Raw genomic sequence first — 25,704 nt, 5'->3', positions numbered from 1 at the left:
AGATTATTAAAATAAATAAATATATGAAGATATAACAAACTATTAATGCATTGTTGTCTACAGGTTTATCAAGCTGAATCACATATGCAATCAGTTAATAATGCTACAAGAAAAATCAGCCTAACATTGTAAAACTTGAATAAACATTAAGTAAATACTGAAGATTGTAGAGACGAACTAACTAAGAACACATTAAATAAGAAAACAAAATATAAAGGTTTAGTTAACAATTATTATAATTATAAAAAAATATTTCCATGTTTATTTAAATAAATGGAAACATTCAATATAATATATTTAAGAGCAATTTTAATTTTATTCATAATTTTTATAACCTTTTTATTACATTTTTTAAAATTTTTCTTCACTTTACTCATTTTATCTCACTCTCCTTTCTTTCTTTTTTTTTTTGGTTACAGAAAATGTTGTATAAAAATATTGTGAGAATAACATTAATCTGCTATCATTTTTAATCATCACCTTTGGAATACTCATTAATAAGACCTAATTATAAATACGTAAAAAAATGAACTTCCATAAATGAATAGTTTTGGAGTCTCAACTCTCAAACATGAAATGATAGTATGGAGAGTGACTCAAGCACAAATTAATGTAATTAAATAAATGACAGGTATTTTGTGATACAACAAGGAAATAGATCAAATTTGTTCTTTAAGATTTATAATTACATAAATTAAATATAATTAGGTCAAAAATACTTTTCAATTAGATGTGAACTAAGGTCCAAAACTGTTTTTTTAAGGAGCATATTTTATGCATACAAGGGATATCTTTGGGATGAGACACTCAGAGACTAATCCCTTCAAAGCATAGTAATCGTTGAAACGAGTTTATTCTCTTTCAACCATTTTTAAGTAGTATTTGACTTAATTATTTTTAATTTGTTCTCTTTAAAAGTAGAAGTTTCTAAGAAAGTTCAATCATATGCTTTTTTTTTTTTTATATATATTAATCACATGCTATTTTAATAAAATATAAATTTGAAACCAAAATTAAATAAATAGCAACATAGAAGCCTTTTGAGTCTTCAACATAAATAAAAAAACTTGAAAAAATTGGTTTCCCAAACAATTGTGCTTTTTATTAATTACACGTCTAGTTTTTGTTGTTTAACTCTCTTTTTTTTCACTTTTATTTTAGATTTGAACTCTGATATGGATGAGATCCAATAGTAAGAAAGAGTGTTTGAATTATACGTTTGAGAGATATTTTTATATAAAATATTTTAGACAATTTTAAAGTGACACTTTCTAACTTATATATAAATTTATAATATATTATTAACTCACGGACTTTAAATCTCTAACAGTTAGTCACCCAGGTTGCTGAAAAAAAAGAACCTTAAAAAGAATCAGAGAAATGTTCCCGTGCTGTGCAGGTGAGAGCAGAAGTACGGCACGCTAATTAGCATTTTCAATTTCCAAATCTAATAAGAAAGAAAATTAATATGAGGCGGGGAAAAAAAATACAGCAAGTATTTATATATGTCAAATTCCTAGAAAAAGTTTTAATTATAATTAAGTTATATTTCAATATTTTTATAATTAAGTATATAATTTTTAATTATAAAATATTAAAAGTAATAAAATAGCAAAATCATTAAAATGTAAATCAAGTAAAATTTTTATTTAATATAATATGTATCATATTTTGTGTAAGATAAATATTCAATAATAAGTTAAACAGCCAAAATTTAAATATAAACTTCATACGTGAACCTTTGTAGCTTAGTAAAAAAAATATTTAGTAGAAAAATTAAAAGATTAAAATATTTGGTTTATACCAACTTCTCATTGCCAGCTTAATAATGAAATTTACTAGTTTTGAACGGATTTAGTTAGTTATCTTTAATTCTGAAATTAGTCAATTTTTTTAGTTAAACAAATCAGACATAAATCAGTTCGTCAAAGCCACTCAGATGATAATGCTATGCTCCAGTTCGTGGGATTTCTCTCTCACACACACACACCCCTAATACTCTTTTTAACACACCTGTCAGTTAAAAATTTACTCAAAACTACAAAAATTATATGAATCACTCTTCAATTTAATATTTTTCTCTCATACTTTTTTAATTTTCATCAATTTTAATCAATAATAAAAAATACATTACTAATATTCCTAATAGTTGAAAGTATAGCCAATAATTTAAGAATATTAGTTAAAAAAATAAAAAGAAAATAAAATTATTAAAAATCATATTAAAAATGTATCAATACTATTTATATTATATATATATATATATATATATATATAATTTAATTGAAAAAGACATGCATAATAATTATGTTATAATACCTATTAAGAAAAAACTGGGGGAGCCATGGCTCCCCTTGTCCCAACAAAGGATCCGCCAAGCATCCCAAGAAAAATCTAGGATATTTTGTTTTCGGAAAATATGTTATGTATGTACATGCAAAATTGCGTGATGTATGTAACTCATTCTAGCTCTGCTCAACCATCATAAATCTTGCTACAATGCAGCATGTTCCATACGTCTTGAGCAACGTGGCTGTGGTGTGGGGATGCCATGCAGACCCAAGATGCAAAACTTTTGTTGTTGAGGCTCCACATGCCATGCCTGACAGATTAGAACACACTGTTAGAATGTTAAAATGTTTGAATGGTTTAAGAGACAACCAAAATCCTATGCAAGTTCAAAAAGGATCCCACACCCAAGGTATCACGGAGTTCTACACCATCTTTAGTCAATAAGGATAACATAGGATGGTCTTCAAAGAACCTAAAATTGGACATTCTGAACCTAGGAATTGTCAATAAATTGCAGTTTCCTTCAAATAAACAATTGCATAATCTTTTAGACTACAGACTTATGGTTTGGAAAGCAAAGGCAGTGAACTTCTAATGAAAGATTTAGAAAAGCTTGGCAAAATCATTGAACAGCATCCACAACAGTATATCAAATTCAATAAATAATTCAACTGAAGCATTTTTGTTAGCAGACAGTGGTAAAAAATATCAGGTACAAAGCAACAGGTCCGTGAAGCAGACAATTAGTAAAATGCGCTACCGTAGTTTTTGCTTGATTATTAAAACAAACCAAAATCTTCAAAAGGAAAACAATTCTACTTACACTTCTTTAGATGCGTTGCTTCCTCCCTTCTTGTTTGAGCTAGGAACTACATAGAAAAGTAGAAAACTATGTTAATAAGTTGAGACAAGCTAGTCATTTGAATAGATTTAAGATTTAACCTCAAGCTACATAGAAATGTTCTAGCAAATCATCCTAGGCAATACTGTATAACTGCAGTTCACAAACTGTAACAAAACAAACAGCATAACTGACTCTAGTACGATGCAAATATAGTGTAAACAAAGATAATGTACAACCTACTTTTCATCTGCGGCTGTGGTGCAGTTGTTAGAGTTGTGAGAAAAAACACACGGTTCATTATCATATCTATAAGTCTCAGAACATTTGAACTTGGGGAGTGATAACACAAAATCCTTCTGTTCTGATGCATAGGAAGGATAGAACTTTTTGTGAAGCCAGAAGGTTCGTGGAAAACAGTCAGACTGATGATCTAAATCAAGGGTTGATGAAGCTAGATGTTCATAATTGCATCCCACTTCCTTGAGAGAATCAACTCTAGAACAAGAAATCCTTGGAGTTTCTTGACCTGACCTATTCAAAAATATTTTCCCAGAGCTTAGTGAATTCCCTTCACAACTTCTCAAAGTTGTTACAACCTCCATTCCATGATAAGACTCAAGTGGTGGCACCCGAGATCCGTTATCAGACAAACAAGTTAGAGTTTGTTCCTTCATCATTTTTTGAGGGGTGTAATCAGCATAGTCTGATTCACTTCCTTGCTCAATGGATGTAAATGATTTCCATAGAATTCTGCGGGAGCAACTAAAGAAATTGAAAGATGACCTCTTCAATTTAGCATACTTAGAATCCGAAGTACAAGGTATGTAATTGATTCTGAGCTCAATGTTACAACCCAATATGAACTGTAGGGAACTTGCAATCAGTTTCCATGACTTCTCGGCCCTAGCTACATGCTCACGATGGGGGAACACCAACTGTGCAACTGCAAGACCTGAAAATTGGAACATTTCTCATCCAATTACATGATACATAGTATTTACTGTACTAGGGAAGATTCATCTCAAAAATGTGAAAGAATGTTTTTTTCTTTACTATAAACTTGAGGGTACAATTAATGATGACAAAAGACTGCAGTATGTTCGAACTAAAGGAAAGGAAGTACAATATATGTAGGTCACACAAAATACTAGGTCAAAGAGTATAAAAATAATTGATTTAGATTATGGAAAAGCGGTCGAGATCACATGTACTTGTGTTATAGTAAATATTATTGCTGTGAAAGCATCTTTAAGGTTGTAAACTGAGATTGGAAGGTTTATACAAAAGGTTGCGGAGTACCGGAATATCTTCAAAAGAAATGAAATTAAACAATAATTTATAAGAAACCTCTAAAAAAAGCATTTGACGAAAGAAGATCGCTAACAACATACTCTTTGACAAACTCTTTTCAGTACAATAATAATCAATAGTGTGAATTTCATCTAGATCCCACAAAATAACTTATGCTCGCTCTTGATTAGTGGGATTCACATGGGATTTCACCCATTAATATAATATTGAAAAGAAAGTGTCAAAAGTTAATGTTGTTGCAAAAATTTCTATTGACAAAAACAAGCACAAAAAACACTGGCCATAACTTCAAGAAGAGATTATACGATGATGCAGCAATTTTGATGAATGCATATTTAGTCTCTACACAAGAAATCTGTGTAAATAAAGTACCATATGTACCTTGATTAATACAAACTGACGACAACTTCCCCTGCTTCCTGAGAAAAGTCTTTAGCCTGCTAGATTGGCATAGCTCTGTAGCTTTATACCATATGGAATCCAATGTTTCTTTGTGATCCTCCTGTAATCCTAATCTATATGACTTGTCATCGCACTGACCTGAAGCAAGATGATTCAGGTTTGCTCCTTTAGGAGATGCACTGCAGATATCACCATCTGTAGCCATTTATATAGGCAAGCTTAGAATGGAAACTTCAACCTGATTAAACAACTCCAATTCTGCCAATTTCATCCCACCAACCCACTAAGGAAGATAAGATATTAAAAATAGAAAACATAAAAAGCAAAAAAAAAATGTCAAGCTCACCTCTATTTGGCACAACTCTCATACACAACTTACTATCATTTGCATCAATAGATGAATATTCTGTGGAGCTTAACTGTAGAAGGGCTGCAGTGAACCATGTTGTTTGATTCTTTGAAATTCTCAACTGCTTCTCTGTTTCAGAAAGCACTCTCAATGCATGACTTAGCTTCTGTAGATCTGCTTCGGCTAGGGTGGATAAAATAACCAATCAGACAACAGAAACAAGATAAAGGCCGAATGGTGTTTGCAAAGTGAAACACAAGGATGGACACAAAAAAATCAATATATACAGTCAAAGCTAAAAGAATATGATATATTATATTTTGAAGCACATACAGGTATATCTACTAGAAAAATTTCTTTTGATTTCAGAACCACCAAGTTCACACTTCCCAGCAAGAATGTCCATAATAAGATTTGCCAACTGTGATATAAGTTGTAAAGGATCTATCCTTGTTCTCATCAGTTCCCGTGCTTTTATAACAGTATTTGAAGTGTCAGATGACAAAGCCAGATCCAGCAAATCAAGCAATTCATCATCAGAAATTACCCCCGTCTGAAAAAAAACAAAAAGCAAGACTGAATGCTCAGGAAAAATAAAATGCAGACAGTTTCAAGGACATGCATATACAGAACAAAGCATAACACTTACAAGCTCATGGACTAAGGAAATTGTGATTTTTTTACCAAGCAGACTTAGCTGATCAAGCATTGTTTCCGCATCCCTAAGAGAACCACATGATTTAGCAGCAACAAACTCCAAAGCAACTTGTTCAAATTCAAGACCTTCTTCAGCACAAATTTTTTCCAATCTGCTTGCAATGTCAGCATCCTTAATCTTTGCAAAGTGATACCTCTGAGCCCGGGAAACTGCACTTCGAGGAAGCTTATCCAAATCAGGAGTGATCAACACAAAAACCACATGTGGAGAAACATTCTCTAAGCTATTCAAAAGACACACCCATGTTTCCCCATGCAATAACTGGCACTCATCAATAATGAACACTTCAAAATGTGAGGAAATTTGAGGGATGCATGCATTCTTAACAAGGGCTTTAACCTTGTCTGCACTATTTATTCTCAAAGAATCCACTTCGTTAACATTTTTGCTTCTTCCAGAAAGGAACAAAACACATTCTCTACAAAGACCACATGGCTTTTGCTCCATATGGGAGAGACAATTCAGGGCAGCAGCAAATATTCTAGATGCAGAGGTCTTGCCTGTGCCACGGGGACCATGGAAGAGATAAAATGATGATATCCTTCCTCTAGAAATAGCACCCAAAAGAGACTTTCCTATCACATTTTGTCCAACCAAATCACTGAAAGATTTTGGCCTGAATTTCATTGATAAACTTCTAGGAGTTTCGATTGGTGGACTAACTTCACCGCCAATGTGTCTCATGCTTCTGTCTTCATTAAGACCTGTCTCATTAACATGCTGCAATATCAAGGGAAGGTCTTCCATTTCAGGATAATGATTTGTTTCTCTAAATCTTGGTGACTTTGACCAACAACACCTTATTCCACATCCGTGTTGGTCATCCAAAACGCCAACATCTCGAGTGATATGTTCCGAGGTTCTATGAGCCAACAAAGCATCATGAACAGAAAGGCATTGACTCCCTACGTGGCTTGCAATATCACACATCACTTCAGATGGTTTCACTTGATTCTTGCATAGTGATTTTCTTGTTGACTTTGAGTTATCTACTCTTCCTAATTGTGATGATAATGCAGTTGATAAATAGCATGATTCCTTTTGATTGATGGAAGCCAAATCCAATCCTCTGCCTTCATGATTGCTACGAGATCTTTCATTTGGTGATTTATTTCCACAAATTCCTTGTTGCTTACATTTAGAATAAACTACTTCATCATCCTGTTGTCCTTCCTGACATGTGATCCCATAATAGTTCAGCTTAGATTTCAACAGTCGACAATTCAACTGAAAATCAGTAGTATCATTCTCTCTTTGTCCCTTAAATTCTAAACTATTTGATTTTAAAAACCCATTATCATCAGAATCACATGCATAAGAAGCACTCGGGAACCTCAGAGAAATCCCATTTTCCCAATGTCCATTGTCAATCAAAGGAGAGAGTCTGCTAACACCATTAGTTGATGGATCCCTCAATGACCTTACTCTCCTTAATGCTACAAGAGTTTTAGAGATTGGAATGTCAACAGAATGCCTCCGACCATCCATCACTGTCTTATTCTTATGTAATCAGAACTAGAAACAGTCCAAACCAACCTAGAAGAAAAAAAAACATCGAAGACATGGAAAGGGAAAGCCATTAAAAAATTATTAAAAAAAAAAAAACACCTGACACAAAAAAGAAGTGAGCAATGAAGTGGGAAATAAATAAAGTAAGGAAGTGGAAGCATATTATTATTCCAGAAGATAAGCACAAAACCAAAAGCAAAGTTGAACGAAATAAATAACACTAATGATGATTAAATGGTGATAAAAGCTAGTTTGTTTCTCGCTGAGAGCTTTGCAGGACCCGTTCAAGCAACAAATAAAAGTATCACAAATTGAACAAACAAAAGAATAGTAAAAAAATGAAGTACTTTTGATCAGAGAAGAACCAAAAGCAACCCCATTAAGGCATTTAGGTGGGTTCTTACCTCAACAGCAAAATGTACTATTTCCATTCGGTCAGTATTAGAAAGAAAAAAAGGACAGGAGAGAATAAGAGAATCTTCAGTTCAAATTTTAATATATGAAAAAAAATATTGCTGATACAAATACCCAATGCGAAACGACAAGCTGAGAACAACAAAATATAAAAAGAAAAAGAACCTGGGCAAAATCTTCGAAACTGACAAAGCAAAACCCCTTGAATCGAGTAGCATAGAAAATGGGTTGTTGAAAAACCCAAGCTTTGAAAGAATGGCATTGATGGGTGGTGATCTAAGAAGAGTAATAAAGGGAGATAGATAAAGAAGCAGCAGTAGAAGGCAAAAGTGGCAAAATAGTAAAAAGAAATAAATGCAAGGGGGTGTTAGGCACGCCATGGGGTTAGTGACAGGTGAGGACTGAACAAGTGTCAAATGTGTCTCTCTGACGGGTGGTTTAAAGATGGGAACTTTTGGGTTTCAGAAGCTTGTTTTGTTCTCTTTATAGCTGTAACAGTAGCACGGTGGTGAAGGATGAACCTTTTACAGAAAGTGGGGATGGGGTGTTTTGTAATTACCCATTTGAGTTGGAACAGTTCCGTTAATTTAGTTGAACAGCAAAAGCTGTAACTTTGTATGTTTCCATTTCACTTCGGGGAATGTTATCATTGGTACCAAAAAAGGTGTGTCTACACAAACTTCACCCAAAACTATGGAGGCCGCATGTTATCGACATAAAAATACAGTCACCAAAGAAAAGAGAAATAAAATAGTCATATTTAATTTATAAAAAATAATTAATTGATTATGAAGATTAATAAAAAAAATTTGTTATATGTAACAAATTTATAATATATTTTAGATTTAATTATATTTTTAATTTTATATTTTAATGTATATGTAATTTTTATTTTTTTTTCTATTATACGTGATTTTTTTAATTGTTCATGTTTTATTCCTCTAAATTTTTTGAAGAGCGAGTCTATTTAGTCCAAAGAAAAAATAGTTCCAAACGCAAAAAGAAAGATGAATATATATATATATATCAGCAGGTTAAATATCAAGTTAAAAAATAATAAAAATTAGAAAATGATGGAAATCATGGATGATAATCATTCGTGCGTCAAATTTTGTTTACTATGCAGCATTATTACTTTTAAATGCACAGATTAAATTATTTTTTCTAAAACTAATATTTTATTATATTTTATACAATTTTATTTTTAATTAAATATTTTATTTATTTTTATTAAATTAATAAAATATATATATATTTTTATTAATTATTACGTTAAATTTTAGGCTAAAAGTCTTATATTAAGCATTTAAAAAACTAAAAAAATTAAATATGAATAATTAAAATAAAAATTTAAAATTATTCATGCATTAAAATATTAGACAAAGAGCAATTAAATTTATTTTTAGAAAATATTTATAATAATAAACACTCAAATCAATAACTTCAATATTAAATGAATGATATAATCAATCACATGTACAAATAATGAGTGAGAATCTGGTTAATATACATCTTACAATGAATAAAGATAAAAATTAGAATTAATGTATTTGAAAATAATTATTTATTTATTATAACTTAAAAAATTATTATTATTATTATTATTTATTGTAAATAGATTTTGAAGAAGTACTTGTACAACATAATATAGACGAAAGTAATTATTTTGATTCAAATATTTAGTAATAGATGATAAAAAATAAAATTATATGGAATTAAATTAAATTGAATCCCTTGTTATTCAATTATTATGAAAAATAAAAAATATTTTATATTTCATATAATTGTATTTATAGAAAATAAATGCATTTAATTTTGATTTATTATGTTTATCTTATTATAACGCGGGTGAAGCATGTTGAAATGACTTTGTGAAGGGTCTTAGATCATCAGCACAAAAATCATTTTATGATTTTACTTTATTTATCGTTAGAAACCACAAAGTATTTTCCGCAGTCATTGACAAATTCAAAAAATTTTGCATACAATGAAATATTCCTCGGCTAAATATATTAAACTTAAGATTAAATGGTTGCAAAGTTATATTTTAAAATATTTAATAAGGTCAAATCTTTTCAATACTGATATAAGTTTAACTCTTACATTTGATTAATTTATTATATGTAAATTAAATGAAAAGTTCAAATTAAATGTAAAAGTTTTTAAATTTATACTAGTGTGAGAAAATATTTAATTTATTTAATATAATTTATTAAAATTCAAATTTGAAAGCCCAAATTAACTTAAAATAACTTTCTATCAAATTAAATTACAAAAAAAATTTGAATTTGTTCAAAATTCTAAGTGGAATACATATTAGTTTATACATAAACTTAGAAATTTTTTAAATAATAATATTCCTCGTTTTTACCACTTTGATTACCTATTTGTGTAAAGAATAATTAGTGTTGCAGACAAAAACATTGTAATATAAAATGCACACAAGGAGACGAGTTTTTATGAGAACCCTTTATTCACTGTGGAAATATACCTCATCTCTCAAATCATTGACAGTGTTTGGTAAAAGCCTCAAATACATAAAAACTTGCAAGTTGTTGGTCCCAATTTACAAATAATACGCTGGTCCAAAGAAGCTAGCTATACTTTTCTTCATTTGGTTTATTTACATTCTTTGATCCCTTCTTTTATATTTAATTTTAAAAGGAAACAAAAGTTTTTACAAAATAAGCCCCAAAATTGTTAGTATCATCTTGACTTGTTTAAATACATAAAAAATTATGTTGTGCTCAAAGATAAATCGAGAATGATAAATAAATATCAAAGAGTTTAGTTACATTTTCTTAGTCATTAGGTTTTGATGCCATTTGGAACCAACCAACATTCAAGCCATCGAATATCCACTTCGTCAACTGCTAATGACCACAAAAAGATTGAAATTTCAATAAGCTCCCTTTGAATATAAGTTGCATGTGAGATCAATGACCATTTCACAAGTTCAACAAAATATCACACTAGAAAGCACACACATTGTAGTCAACTTCTTAGGAGACATCAAGGGTTCCATTGTGTTGCGAGGAATCTGCAGTAGTGTGGCTAAAAAGGTTTGATGAAAAAGATCAATAGCAGGCAAATCGATCATATAATAAATTACCACAATTTCATGTGCAGGTGAGGATGATTAAAAATGAATGGGCCCCTGCTGAGGAAAATAGATGAATAATAAAACACTAAAACTACAGTAATTTCATGTGTAGTGGTATAACTTGTGTGTTCTAAAGTATATAGATATGTATTCCAACATGAGTACATTTTATGGTTTAGCTTTCGATTTTACCAAGCATAAAATAATCAGGCTCTCCAATCATAAATTATAAATGGTTACATATATAGCCTCAAGTCTCACTGGTCCTGTTCTATAAGAATATTTATAATATCCTTTTGCCTATTCTTTACATAGTTAAATATAGAATTTGCTCTGTTATCAACAAAGTGCAATGAAATTAATCTGAGTTTCCCTTATGTCCTGATTCCTCTTGATTTTCACAATTTATGACCAAACAAATGAAGAAGATAAATGTTATACTAATATATTTTTAAAAATATATTTTAATATACTTGTTGTGATAAGTTATAAATAAACTCTTTTTTAAAAAAATATCCATAATACTTTTTAAAAAAAATAATTAATTGCAGTGGATAAACGACAGCTACTTATCACTGAATATTGTCGACTCAAGATAGGAAGGTCAAATGGTCCATATGATGAGAATTCTGGACAACATTACAAATGATCAATCGTTATTTTTTCAGCTGTGTATATTTTTTTAAAATTTTTAATAAAAATTATTTTTATAATAATTAAAATAAAAAATATATTTTTGATGTATTTTTATAAATTGATAGTATAAAAAATATTTATAATGACCGTGTATTAAAATTAAATTCTTTTATTAATATAAAACTTGTATTACCGATATTAATAGTTTAATTCTTGTAAAATCAAAATTTTATAATTAGATATTAACCCAACGCCAAAAAATCTGTATTTTATGACCTTAAAAAAAGTGTTTCAGGAAGTATGATCTTTTACTGAATTACGATTTCTCTACTAACTTACTTTACTAAACTCCCTGAAATATAGAAGTTGTTTAGAGTCTGCTTAAATATATAATTTATTAAGTTTTATTTAATAATATTTTAAACGATAATTTATACTAAAGATTTAAAAATAAAAATTATTAAAACAAGTAATCTAAATTATTTATTAAAAGAAAGAGGGTTTGTGGATAAGACTCTGGAACTGGGGAGATGGCCGAAGACTTGTCACAGTCATGCGCAGAGAGGTTGCAGAGGCAGGGCTATATTGATAAGAAACACAAAATAGCATTTTACCGTTTACTATATGATCATTGATGGGAGCGTCGTTGAACCTTGTAGACTGTAAAAGATTTGGGTAAAGAAGGTGAACGTTGAACATGGAGTCTTAAATGGGATAGACATTAGGCACTCATCGAGTTACAAACTCTGTGCAGGTTCATTTGTAAAAGCTTTTACCACTGACGCGTGACGGGGCCACTTACACGCCCTGCCATGGTGTCATTCATGTGATCAACGGCGCTCTCATATTTTCATGTCACCTGCAACTCCATGTGTTATGTACGTACCTCTCACCCTCGCCAATGACAATTGAATCATTACTAGTTGCTGCTATACACACACATGACTGTGTCCCGGTTATCAATTTGTGGATTTTAATAATTATTAACTTATTAAAATAAATATCTAAACATGGAAGTAAATTTATAGTTTTACTTTTCCATGAAAATTATATAATTTTAACTTTATTTTTATAAAATATTTTTTTTAAAAAATTAGTTCTTGTAACTGATGTGATCCAATAAAAATTAACACTTGTCAAATTTTAATAATCATGTCATTTAGATGGATTAAAAATAATAATTTGTAAAAAATGAATAGTATATTCTTATAATTTTTTTATACAAACTAAATTTAAATTATTTAATTTTAATAAATATCAAATACTTAATTAGCTTAATTTATATTATTTTATCAAGAATAATTTGTTTCATCACATACTATTTGTTCGCAGTATAAATCTATCAATATTTAATTATGTATATTTTATTTTCTTTAGTATAATTTATCATATAAAATAATGTTTATAATAAATTTTTACTTTACTAAAATTGAGATAGCAGGTTATTTTTTTTTAATTCTTATTTATTATAATTTTGATAAATCTGTAACAAGTTTTTCATGTTTGACTTATCATAAATTTCATTGAGTCTTAAGTTAATATATTTTATAGATATAATATTTAATACGTGTCTTTCATTTATTATTGGTTATATATATATATATATATATATATATATATATATAATTTTTTATGTTTAAAAGTTTAGCTTATGACAATATTGAAGCCTTTATTCTAATTAATCTTTGTAATAAGTTAGAAGAAAAATTATATTATTTGAATCTCTTAAAACAACCGCATGAACTGACATGTCTCACATCTAGGAGTTCTTTGTAATTACACTTAGAACACTTGTAATTATTAAATATATAATAAATAGTATTTATTGTTATATTTTTTAGTGAATTATTTTTATTCTTCATTATTCAACACTCTTTGTTTCTCACTTGTAACACCAATACTTACACTCATCATAAGAAATACGAAATTAGTAGGGTTAGTGTTTATTTCAGTTGACTTTTTTATGTTTAGAAATAAATTATAGAAGGAAAAATGATATTTTTTTTATATCACATGAGATGTGAAAACCCTGCTTATCGAACTTAGACATTTGTAAAAATTAATGTACTAAAAACATACATATTGAGAATTATGAAATTGCAATTTATATTGATTTTAAGGTTTTAAGTAAGGATAGCAAGTAAACCTAAAGCTTTTCATAGTAATAATAATTTGAAAATTTATCAAACAACTAATGATAAGGTAACTTGTTTTCTAAAACGTGAGTAAGGAGCCCGTTAATGAGAAAGACAAAAGTGGTAAAAGCTTTCCATTAATACCGTAGTAGCATTCTGGTTTGAGAAAAAAAAATGTTAGACGAGATCCAATAACATGCTTGTATTTTCTTTAAATTCGTCTATTTTAGATTGAGGTGTATTAGCATGACTATCTCAATTGAATTTCAACTTTTATTATTAATTTAAAGGCTGTGAATTCTTTGTTTCCATCATGTTGTAAGATTTAAAATGTTTGTTATTAAATATACTTTCAATGATATTCTCAAATTAAATAAAAACTTAAAATACATATTATTATTTTTTTAGTGAAAAAATCTAGCTCCAATTATCAAGAAACAAAATATAATAACCATATATTTATATTCAGAAGATAAGGCTATCTTCTTCACAACATTTTAGCCTTTTTTTTTTATTGTGCAAATAATCATATATTTAACATTTTAATAAGTATGTTACCTACCATCTGACATAATTAAAAACCTTAGTGAATAAAAGAATAAAGAATGGTGATCAAAGAGAAAGAAGAGAAAGAAAACTTATCTTTAGAACTAGTTAATGAAGGGAGGAAAAAAATTATAATTCACGAGATCTACTTGTTTAATTAAAGATTTTATTAAAAGGGAGAAACAACTTAATATTTGTAGTAAAGACAGGAAAATAACATGGGAAAAGCATAAAATTTTGATATCTTATGGATTGGGCTCACTTGGTGGTAGAAAAAAACACAAATCTTAACAGGTATATAACGTTTTTGACCTCCCCAACCCTGATGAAGGCAATTTCCAATGCATCCAAAACCAGGCTCAGTGGATTCAGCTTTATGGGATCACTCCGTTGCCGTAAATGTCCACAGGGAAAACCCAAATCTTCACATGTGAAGTATTTTCACCCAAAAGGAGTTGTCAATGTTATAAAAGTGCTGAATTTCAACCAATATCCTGTTCAAAAGTAGATTATTCGTTACAGATGGAATTTCAATTTTTTTTTTGTTGTCAATCTGCGATCAAGTTAGAAATTATTTGATTGACAAAGGAAATTTTTTTTATTGAGTTTCATTCATATTATATTTATAACTATTGAAAATAACAAATTTAGAATGAACCATTTTCAACTTTGACTTTATTACCTCGAATTAAAAAGTTTACTTTTTATTCAAATTTTAAAATAAAAATTTAAATTTACTTAAATATGTTCTTGATTTTACATTTTAGTAATTTTTTTATTTAGTTTCTTTAAATAAATTTCAGTTCTTATTTTTTTTATAAATTTTTATTTTTAGTGCCTGATACTAATTTAGTCTACTCGGATATTTTTACATGTTATTTTTTATTCACATCAGTCTTAAGGACTAAAAATAAAAATATAAAAAAATAGAAACTAAAAAAATTATTTAAAAGGACTAAAATAAAAAGTTTCTTCTGCCTGGCTGCTGGAACATTGATCTTGATGCTACTTCCTGTTTTCTCTCTTTTTCTTTATTTGATAGCTATTTGGCAAGTCGCAGAGATATGAAAAGTCGAACTCGAGCTTCATCGCATCTCAAAAACTGGATAGAAAGCAAACCTTCGTGATTGGTAATGTTTCTCTTTTAAATGGGCCTATCTTCATAATTAAATGTCAATGGGTTGCAATGACAACAAAATTGCCATTAATTAACAATTAACTGATATCATGTAGGTTGTCAATTAATTTTGATGATTCTGTTGTTGCAGCCCTTTTACTCCTTTGGCGTGAGTTTTAAATGCACTGTTTATTATCTTTCTACTGTGTATGTGTGTGAACGTTGTGCAGTTGGAAAACCATTACCTTCGTCTCAAACGAGGAACCATAATCTTTGTGTTGCATTTTTTTAAATTTACCACAACTTTATTTTCGTAATTACTAATCCACCTAAACATGTTTACTCATTCGTGCACATTTTATGGAGGCTTTGTTTTCTTTATTGAGCAAAATTCTATGCCGTAATGAATCGTTCACTTCATATATATATAATAAGATTAATTTACATTTACTTCAGTCTAGAGCTATTGGCCTATTTGTTTTTTCACAGTATATAAATTTTAAGTAATTTTTTTTTACGTGAAATGAATTATTTTTTCACGGCTTAATGACCAAACATGAATTTGATTTAGATTGAGTATAAAATTATTTCGACAATAACTTTGTAGTTTCAATTGAATGCAATTTATGTTTATTCTTAAAATATAATATATATCTATCTATAACAGAATAGTTAATTCTCAATTTCTTTTAAAAAAGACAATATAATATTAGAATATCTATAATTCTAAACACACAAGGAGTGGAATTTACGGTGGCCTATAATGTTACTTGGATTGAATTAGGGTGAGCTTTAAACAAGCAGAGTCGACAGCTTGACTTGGTTTCGTCTCTAATTGTGCTTGACATTGTGTCGATTCCGAGCATTTTGCATTTTGTTGGCATTGTCGATTCCGAGCATTTTGTTTGCATCCACAAGAAAGGAAAAGAGAAGTAGGAATGGAAGGAGAAGAGGGGTCTCAGCAGCCGCAGTTGGTTCTCGCCGATAAGCTATTCTTTCTCCGGCAACCCAATGTGCAAGACATCGATAAGGTTCGGTACAAGGACGATGTTTTCACTCACGTCAAGGACAACGGTAAATAACTCTCTCTCTCTCTCGACCTCACCCCCTTTCCATCTTCCTCTTCTTACCACATGTTTTCTCTACAGATATGCTCCCTTTGTACGAAACTCTAGTCGCCGACTCCGTTTTGGACATGGATCGTACCCTTTTCGACTCCATGCGTGCTAAAATTCACGATGAACTCAACAAACTTGACGAAAAGTGAGTTTCTCTCTCTTCCTCCCTTTACCTTCTATGCTTGCTTCAGAACCCAATTTAGAATATCCGATTTGAAACTTAGTAGGTTAATTAACGAATCTACACGAATATGATGGAAAGGTGAGTGGTGAAAACTTTTACCACTACTGGATATGTAATCCTTTTTCAACGTTTATTTTCCAATGAACCGACTATCTTTTGTGAGATTTGCTTATTTGAATTATACCGATGTGTTTTGGTTTGTGCTATTTTTTTCTTATGCATCTTGCTGCTTATTGTGATTGATGCTTCATCATTGTTACCACTTAGGTTGTGAACTGCACCTAGATGGATAGTACGTGCTAACTGCTGTATCAATTTAACTAACTAGAGTTGATCATTTGAACACATTGTACGCATTGAATAATTATTGGATGAAAAGTCAAACACGGAATTTAAAGAAGTAAGATGCTGAATGCCTATCACTGAAGTGTCTTTGAAGTTGTGAATCCATGTTTCTTCTACCTACGAATCTCTAGCATTAAAGTTTTCCCTTCTCTAGCAATGTGATTGGAGTTGCGCTGTTTTTTCTTCCTTTTTCTGTTGAAGAAACGGATGCTGACACAGTTCTTATAGTGAATTCAATATGAAAGGTTGAGTTTAATGATACATTGTCGGGGAAAAGGAAATATGTTATAATGTGCATGAAATTATGTGATTAAAATATTTAAATTATGTATGTAGCGTTTTCAAATCTATTAGCAGTCCTACTAGCAATGTTGGAATATGTTTTGTTTTGGCCAAACCTAGCTTATTCTAGGTATTTCAGTTTTGGGTTCATGTTGTATACCCAGTGCTGCAAGTGGCTTGTAGCCACCAATGGCAGCAAACCCCAAAACATAATGGTGCATGGTGGATGGCATAGAAACCACCATAATTAAGAAAGGATAATAATTAATTATAAATGTAAAATTTATTACGTATACATGTTAAGGATTTATAAATAATATCATATATAATGATTCCTATGATTTGAAAAGTGGCTAGTTTAATAACCCTTACACTTGCGATAATACATGTGGATGCCTCTTTTTAGGATTGCTGATGCTGAGGAAAACTTAGGTGAGAGTGAAGTTCGTGAGGCTCACTTGGCAAAATCATTGTTTTTCATCCGGATTGGGGACAAGGTACATATAACTATTGCTCTTTACTCTACTATTGTAATCAATTATTGATAACACTCTTTCCTATGTACCAGGAAAAAGCCTTGGAACATCTCAAGGTAACAGAAACCAAGACAGTTGCAGTTGGCCAGAAAATGGACCTAGTGTTTTACACATTACAGCTTGGTTTCTTTGACATGGATTTTGATCTCATTTCCAAAAGCATTGACAAAGCTAAAAAGTAATATTTTGAGTTACCAACTGTAGCTATGCCTTCTGCCATATTTTTTTGGTTAAGGATTGGTTTTCTAACTGTTTGCACCATGGTGACAGCTTGTTTGAAGAAGGTGGTGACTGGGAAAGGAAGAATCGGTTAAAAGTGTATGAAGGCCTGTACTGCATGGCCACTCGAAATTTCAAGAAGGCTGCCAAATTGTTTTTGGATTCTATTTCAACATTTACAACTTATGAACTTTTTCCCTATGACACCTTTATATTTTACACAGTTTTGACAAGCATTATATCATTGGATAGAGTTTCCTTAAAGAAAAAGGTATGATGATTCTCTGTTTTGATCTTTACACTGTTTATCTTTTTCTTTAATACGGTTGACTTTGTTTCTTGGCACATGTTCTGCATATTGTAAATAATAAAATCTACTAATTTGCATTAGGTAGTGGATGCTCCAGAGATCTTGACAGTGATTGGCAAAATCCAATATCTTTCTGAGTTTATGAACTCTTTATATGATTGTCAATACAAGTCTTTTTTCTCAGCTTTTGGTGAGTAGACATCTGTGAAATCTAAGTACTTTTGCTGTGATTTCCTGAATTTTTACTCTTTGCTGGAGACAATTTATTGCAATAAACTAATTTTGTATTATTATATTTTGAGGATCGGGAAATCATCTAATGTAGAGCAGAGGCTTCTAGGTGCTTGCAGATAATTCATTCCTTTCTGTTTTTGTTCGATGTTCATACTTTTGTTTCCTTTTGAAATTTATTTCAGCTGGCCTGACGGAGCAAATTAAGTTGGACCGCTATCTGCATCCACATTTCAGATATTACATGAGGGAGGTCAGAACTGTTGTTTATTCCCAATTTTTGGAATCTTACAAGAGTGTGACAATTGAAGCCATGGCAAAAGCCTTCGGAGTGACAGTGGATTTCATTGATTTGTAAGTGAATGCATTTCACAAATCCAATTTTGATTTAGTATTTTATAAGTTATAAGATTTTATGGGAGGCAACTCATTACATTATTTGCTTCCAGGGAGCTATCACGTTTTATTGCAGCAGGAAAACTTCATTGTAAGATTGATAAAGTTGCAGGCGTATTAGAAACTAACCGCCCTGATGCTAAGAATGCTCTTTATCAAGCAACTATTAAGCAAGGGGACTTCCTATTGAATCGGATCCAGAAATTGTCCCGTGTGATCGATCTCTAGGTCATTTCTTGCTAGGCAGGAGGACATTTTTGTAAATTATTGAAACAATCGAACTTGCTGAATATACGAATGTCAAATCAATTTTCAATTGCCTGTTACGGTGAATATATTCAGTTGTTTGTATGTTTGAGTATGGGATATGACTGGAGGTTTTAAAAAATTGGCCAATCTGAGTATTAATCAGATTGGAGGTTTCGATGAGTTTTTCGAGGAGTTTTTGAGTCCTACTTCAATTTTACTTGCAATTCTGTTTGATGTTTTAGGATTAATCAGTAAATGTTGTTTCCATTACTTGGTGGGTTCATTTAAATTTAGAGTCATGGCAAGTGCTTGGCTGATTTGTGTGGAGCATTGCATTCCATGTCCTCTGGAAGCAATTGAAATTCAGCAGCTGCTGCACGAAACCGTCACCTGTGTGGGGTTGCTTTCATTTTTTTATTTGCTTTTACTGATGGTTGTACTGTCAAACAATTCTTACCCTCCTAAATTATTTTTCTACCCTTACATTTCTCACGTTGTTTAACATAGGAGTGCCCAAAAGTTTCATTATTTCAAGTGGTAGTGGACGGCCCATAAAATTGACCATGTATTTCTAACCACCATTCAGTTGTTTCAATGCTATAAATAGTGAACTGACACTCGAGATAATTTGTATTTAAGCTTCAGAGCCGATTGACTTACTGTCATCAAGACATTAGGCAAGAAAAAGGCAATCGTAGTAAATAATTCAACATAAAGCAAATTTTTTACCTTTCCAAATGTGTTGTGGTCCTAAACTTCAACAATTATCATACCGTGTAATCCATCCTCGATAACAAAGTCAAATGTTCGATTCCAAACAGGATTCAAGCTATCATTCACAACCTGAGAAATTAACAGAATTTTAGGATCAAGTTTCTAATATGTTGATAATTAATTAAGCCATAAAATTGGGAAAGCTGTAAGAAACTTTCAAGCACATTATAGATAGCCTCTCCCAGTGCCCCTAACCAGCCATAAGAATTAAGAAAAAAAATATCTTAACTGAATAGTAAATTTCATCAACAATATCAATTGTAGACCCATCTCTATGATTCTCCAGATGGTTGTAAAGTATATGCCACTTTTTGTTCTTGGTCCATCAAAATCTTACGCTGGTTTGTTTATTTGTTTCTCCTTTCTTCAAGGTAAGAACGACAAAAGGATCAGATTTCCCCATGAAATCGGTTGCAGGCAAGTCTTCAGCAGATATCACAGTAACAGAAAGGACTCTTCTAATAATAACCTCCTTTCTCTTCTGTGTAAGTGTATTTTCATTTCCATTAGACTATATTCCATTTGTTGCACTCTTAAGAACCTTTTCCAAGGACAAATGGATTGGTGAACCTGTATTTAAAAAAAGTTTTCTCCCTTTTTTCTCTTCTAAATCAATCACATAAATTCCTCTTTTCTAAAAAAGGAAATATATGTATTTTAATTCTTTCCTTCTAAAATTCACCGATGTAAACAATTACTTGGATTTAAATTGTATCAAGCGGAATAATTTAGCTTCTCAATGTAATTTTTCTGAAGGATTTTTTTTTTCTCATTTGACTTGATCTATTTCTAATAAAATGGAAGACGAATTAAGGGTGTCTACCGGTTGGATTAAATTTGATGCTGTGGGGGGGAAAATGTCAACCTAGTCTATCTGATCAACTTTCTTGATTGGCTTGGTTCAAACTTTACAGTAGATATAATTTGATTTAAATTAGCTAAAATTGAAATATTTTTATTTTATTAGATTTAATATATAAATCATCATCTTTACACAATATAATATATGTCTAAATTTAAGACAAAGTTATATTTTCTTTTGTATTTAATCAGAAAGTTGTTAAATACGTATAAATAATATATATAATTTTAGTTTGATTTGGAGTTAACTGATCATGAAATTTAAATTAGTACATTCATTCAAATAAAATTTTTGGTTCTCTATTTTTAAAATTTTAAACTTTTTATTTTAATTTTTTTGCTTTTTAATATTGGTTTAGTTTTACATCCCATAATTTCCTTATTTACTTTTGTCAATTATTTTTGTCCAGTTTTTTGGTCATTGAATTTTAAAACTTTTCCAAACCAATGGTTACCTGAATACAGTGGGAGTCCAACCCAAGCCCACTCATACAAAATCATCTACACTCAGTTCCCGCCCCCACCCTCCGAGCCTAAAATGACTGTCTGTATAATGTTTTTAGAGGTGTCAAGTAGGCTGGCTTTAATTAATATAGTCTTAACTCATGTGGACTAGGGCTAATCCATGGACCAACTATTTTAAAAAATATTTTTACAATTCATTAAAAATATTTATTTTATATAACATTTTTTACTATAACTTTATAAATAAATAAAATTATTTAAAAATAAATGAAAAATAATTAAATTGTATAATATTAAATATTTAGAATGAATTATTGCTATTGAATAATGTTAAATAAAATATAATAAATTATTATTAAATTAAGTTACATCCTTATCTAATTTTTGTTTGTATTATTGATAATTATTAAATTATAGTAACATTTTTCATTCATATAATTTTATTAATAATTTCTTAACATGTTATTTTATAATTTTATTTAAGTATTAATCATAAAAATTTTCATGTTTATATATTTTTATATTATTATGTTTTATTTATATATTTTTATAAAATTATTTTAAGAACATCACGCGTTTAATAAATATTTTTAAAGTTCTGACAACAAAAAATAACATTAGTTAAATTTTTTAAGTCATCTATCGTTAAATTATCAAAATATTTGAAATGATTTATTTAAATTAAATTTATTGTATTAAAGAAATAAATACAATATTTTTATCATTAAAATCATAAATATGTAATACTTAATATTATAAAATTTATTGATATAGAAAAGTAATTTATGAAATTATTAAAAATTAATAAATATTTACAAATTTAAATTTTGACTTATCTTAATTTGATAGAATTTATTTTTAAAGTGAAATAAATTGATTGGATAGAATTGATAAACTATTTTATATTTAAAATTTATTTTAAATAAAATATTTTAATAAAAATAATAAACAAACACATGTATTTTTTAATAAAAATAAATAATATTTATTTATTATTCTCTAAAAAGTGTTTATTTATTTCTTTTATAAAATTATTTTAAGAAGATCACATGTTCAATAAATATCTTAAAGTGACAATAGAGACACAAAATTGATAATAAAAGATAATGTTAGCTAACTTTGTTAAGTTATATATTATCAAAATGCTCAAAATTATTTATTTTAATAATATTTAATACGCTACAAAAAAATATAACATTGTCATCATAAAAATTGTAGATATATGATACTTAATATTGTAAAATTCATTTGTGTAAAAAAGTAACTTGTGAACTTAGCAAAAATTAATGAGTGTTTACAAATTTAAATTTTAGCCTAAATTGATAGAATTTTTATTTTTAAATTATATTTTTATGTTTAAGATATTTTTTTATCAATTTTAAATAAAATAATTAATAAAAATAATAAACAAATATATGTATCTTTTATTAAAAAAATGTAACATAATATTTATTAATTACTTTTTAAAAAGTGTAAGCTAACCCACTTTTTGTTTATATATTAGGGCTTAGGGCCAAAATAGATCCGCTATATATAGGGCTTAAAAAATATGAGACTATGTAATGGGTTATACGAGGGGGCTTGTGGGTCAAGGGCTTAATTGACAGCTCTAAATGTTTTTCCTAAAATCTCAGTCTAAAATAATTTTTTTTAAAATCATTAAATTTGATTAAATATTTATCATTTTAATACACAATTTCTATAGTTATAAATTAAAATTAAAATAATTTTTAAATAAAATTATTTTTTAAGATAATGTTATTATTATATATGTATATATAATTATTTATAAAAATATATGATTTTGTTCTTTAATTATTAAATTATATGTATATTTATTTTAAAATAAAATACTTGAATATTGAACAGACTACTAAAATATTATTTTTTTTTATCATAATGGATAGTATATATTGTCATTTATTAATTTCTATTTCTCTGTTAAAAAAAAAGAGGTCAGTTTTGTCAAATTAATGCTTTTATAAAAGATTAGTTGGAGAACACAACTTATATGCTCATATAAGAGTCTCATCTAACATAAGTGTAGCATTTCTTTCTTTCCTGTTTTGTTTTTCCTCAAAAAAGTGTAGTCTTTTGATAATGAGACTTGGCAACTAGGTTTGATTAAATTTGAGCTCATATCGTAAACGAGTCCAAGAAAGCTTACCAGTCTTTATTAGCACAATAGTGAATCAATTCATGTCTTCTTCTCAATATGACAGAAATTCTTTATTAGGCTAGCTCAATCTATAGAAGCAATAACTTCTTAATTTTTTTTTCAAAAGAATTGTTGACGGGCATCAGAATGACCCTTCATTTTTAACTTTGGCTTCATTAGTCAAATTAAAAAAGTCACTTATTATTCAATTTTTAAAAAAGAATAATTTAATTTACACATCCATCTTATACTTAAGTATAAACTGGATCAACCTAATCTGACAAAGAAAAAAAAATCTTATGATCATATTAAAAATTTAAAATTCAAATAATTTATTTTAGCAAAATTATTTAAGTTGGCATTTTGTCATGTCTATAAATATTGCTACTTTTTCTATTATTGAATTATTAATAAGATGACTGTTTATTTCGAAATGTACTGTGTACTAACTTTTTGGAAAAAAAAGGTATACTAACTTTTAAGTTATAGCTAAGGAATATGTAATATCTTCATTCAGTTTTTCTGATTACTTAAATTGAGTTTTAAATATTTGTATAGTTTCAATATATTAACTATCTTAAGGTAATTCTTTAGCAGATGTCTTATAAAATATGCGAAGAATTTATTTTTAAACAAGAAAGTCCTTATTTTAGGAAAAAGAATGTAGGTGTGGTTTATTGTCAAACAAATTGTTATGAGCATGCAATAAATACTTGTATTAAAATAATTGTTTCTTGGTTGGCTTAGAAGAGAAGAAACTTTGTAAATGTGTCAATACAAATTGCGTTGTTTAAGGGATGCAACTTTCTTTGTAAAATGTTGCAATATCAAAGGATATGTACGACTCCACCCATAAAATGATTAAAAAATATGATAAGTAAGAGAATGTTAGAAAACCTCTTTTCGAAACTTATATTAAAAGTTATACAGCGATTTAAATTCTTTCCATCCGTAATTGTAAATATAGACATCTTAAACCGAATCATGTTGAGTTTTATATCCTATTTGGTTATGATAGGGAGGGCATAATAATCCTTGTAGCGTCTCATGACTGGCATGATAAAATTATTAAAAATGAAAAATCGTAATTGAAAATGAAAAAATAGAAGAAATGAACAGAAAGAAAAATGGTACGTGCCTTTCCACTATGAAAAAAATATTGCATGTAATCATGGAGGATTTTTGACTTCTAAACCACAAGGGCATGCCAGCACATGATTGATGAAGCAGAAGTCAGAAAGACAATGGTAACTGAATATAATTAGGAATATTTAAATGATAAATCTACCAAATGGAGTTTAATTAACGTGTTTGATATAATAACCATACCACATGACTTCAAATGATTACGATCCTTCAATCAGTTTCTTCTAGATTCATGCTTCTAAGTTCTAATTAAGCATCAATTAAAACCCCAATTGCGATTTCTTTTGGTCACATCAGTGAACATTGAACCGAATGTGCGCATGGCTATCCAATTAATCCGAAGAGAAACAATATTGATATTGAATATGTCCTAAAAATAACAAGGACGAAGAAAGGCCAAACATCACATGTGAATTTAAGTAGATATTGCGCGTTGCATTCTATGGCATGTTGCTAACGAGTGCGTTGCATCGGTTCCACCAAAAAAGGTCACATTGTCACGCCCACAAGTGAACGGGCTCTAGTTTAATTGATTGATTCTTATAACCTTCATGCTAGGATATGCATCCCAGCTAGCCCACCTTATCTGAGAATAGCTTGAATAAGAACAGCCAGGCCAAGCATACAAATAATTGATTGGTGATAGTGATGAAAGGAATCATTCTTAAGATATAACCGTTACGTTTTAACAAAAAATAATTGACGTGGGGTTGTTTGAATAAAGACAAATATACATGAAAAAAGAAGAAGGTGTAAATAGAGAAAGATGAGAAAGGAATCCAATTAATTTAGTAAAAGAACTAGCTAGTCTTATCTTGAAATTTACATACATCATATCAATTGTATATCATTTCCACTTCGTTTAGCAAATCCTATGTTGTCATATATATTATATAAGAACGAATCATGCGGGCGAGTTCATAGTCACAGCTAATATACTAGCTAGTCCATGTGTGAACAGAAGGCATGTGATACTAACTAGTAACTAGGAGAAGAGAGGGATAATGGTGAAGGACAGAATCCTAACCAAATAATTCATTGAACATTTTTTTTG

General features: G+C 29.3%; 1 protein-coding gene and 1 pseudogene across 1 annotated transcript; one reads left to right on the top strand and one right to left on the bottom strand.

Annotated features, from left to right (window-relative positions):
* Nucleotides 1-3,451: 3,451 nt before the first annotated feature.
* On the bottom strand, nt 3,452-7,937 carry LOC113850504 (annotated as a pseudogene).
* Nucleotides 7,938-16,108: 8,171 nt separating this feature from the next.
* Nucleotides 16,109-19,490, top strand: LOC113850239 (26S proteasome non-ATPase regulatory subunit 6 homolog). Its single transcript, XM_027480692.1, has 8 exons — nt 16,109-16,450; nt 16,525-16,639; nt 17,712-17,802; nt 17,874-18,019; nt 18,112-18,331; nt 18,452-18,560; nt 18,787-18,955; nt 19,051-19,490. The coding sequence occupies exons 1-8, from the start codon at nt 16,315-16,317 to the stop codon at nt 19,223-19,225; spliced, it is 1,161 nt and encodes a 386-aa protein (XP_027336493.1). The 5' UTR covers nt 16,109-16,314; the 3' UTR covers nt 19,226-19,490.
* The last annotated feature ends 6,214 nt before the right edge of the window (nt 19,491-25,704 follow it).

Source organism: Abrus precatorius, unplaced genomic scaffold (genome assembly GCF_003935025.1).
Source record: "Abrus precatorius isolate BTA unplaced genomic scaffold, Abrus_2018 Scaffold9, whole genome shotgun sequence".
Taxonomy (NCBI): domain Eukaryota; kingdom Viridiplantae; phylum Streptophyta; class Magnoliopsida; order Fabales; family Fabaceae; genus Abrus; species Abrus precatorius.
This window is presented reverse-complemented; position numbering and strand designations above follow the sequence as displayed.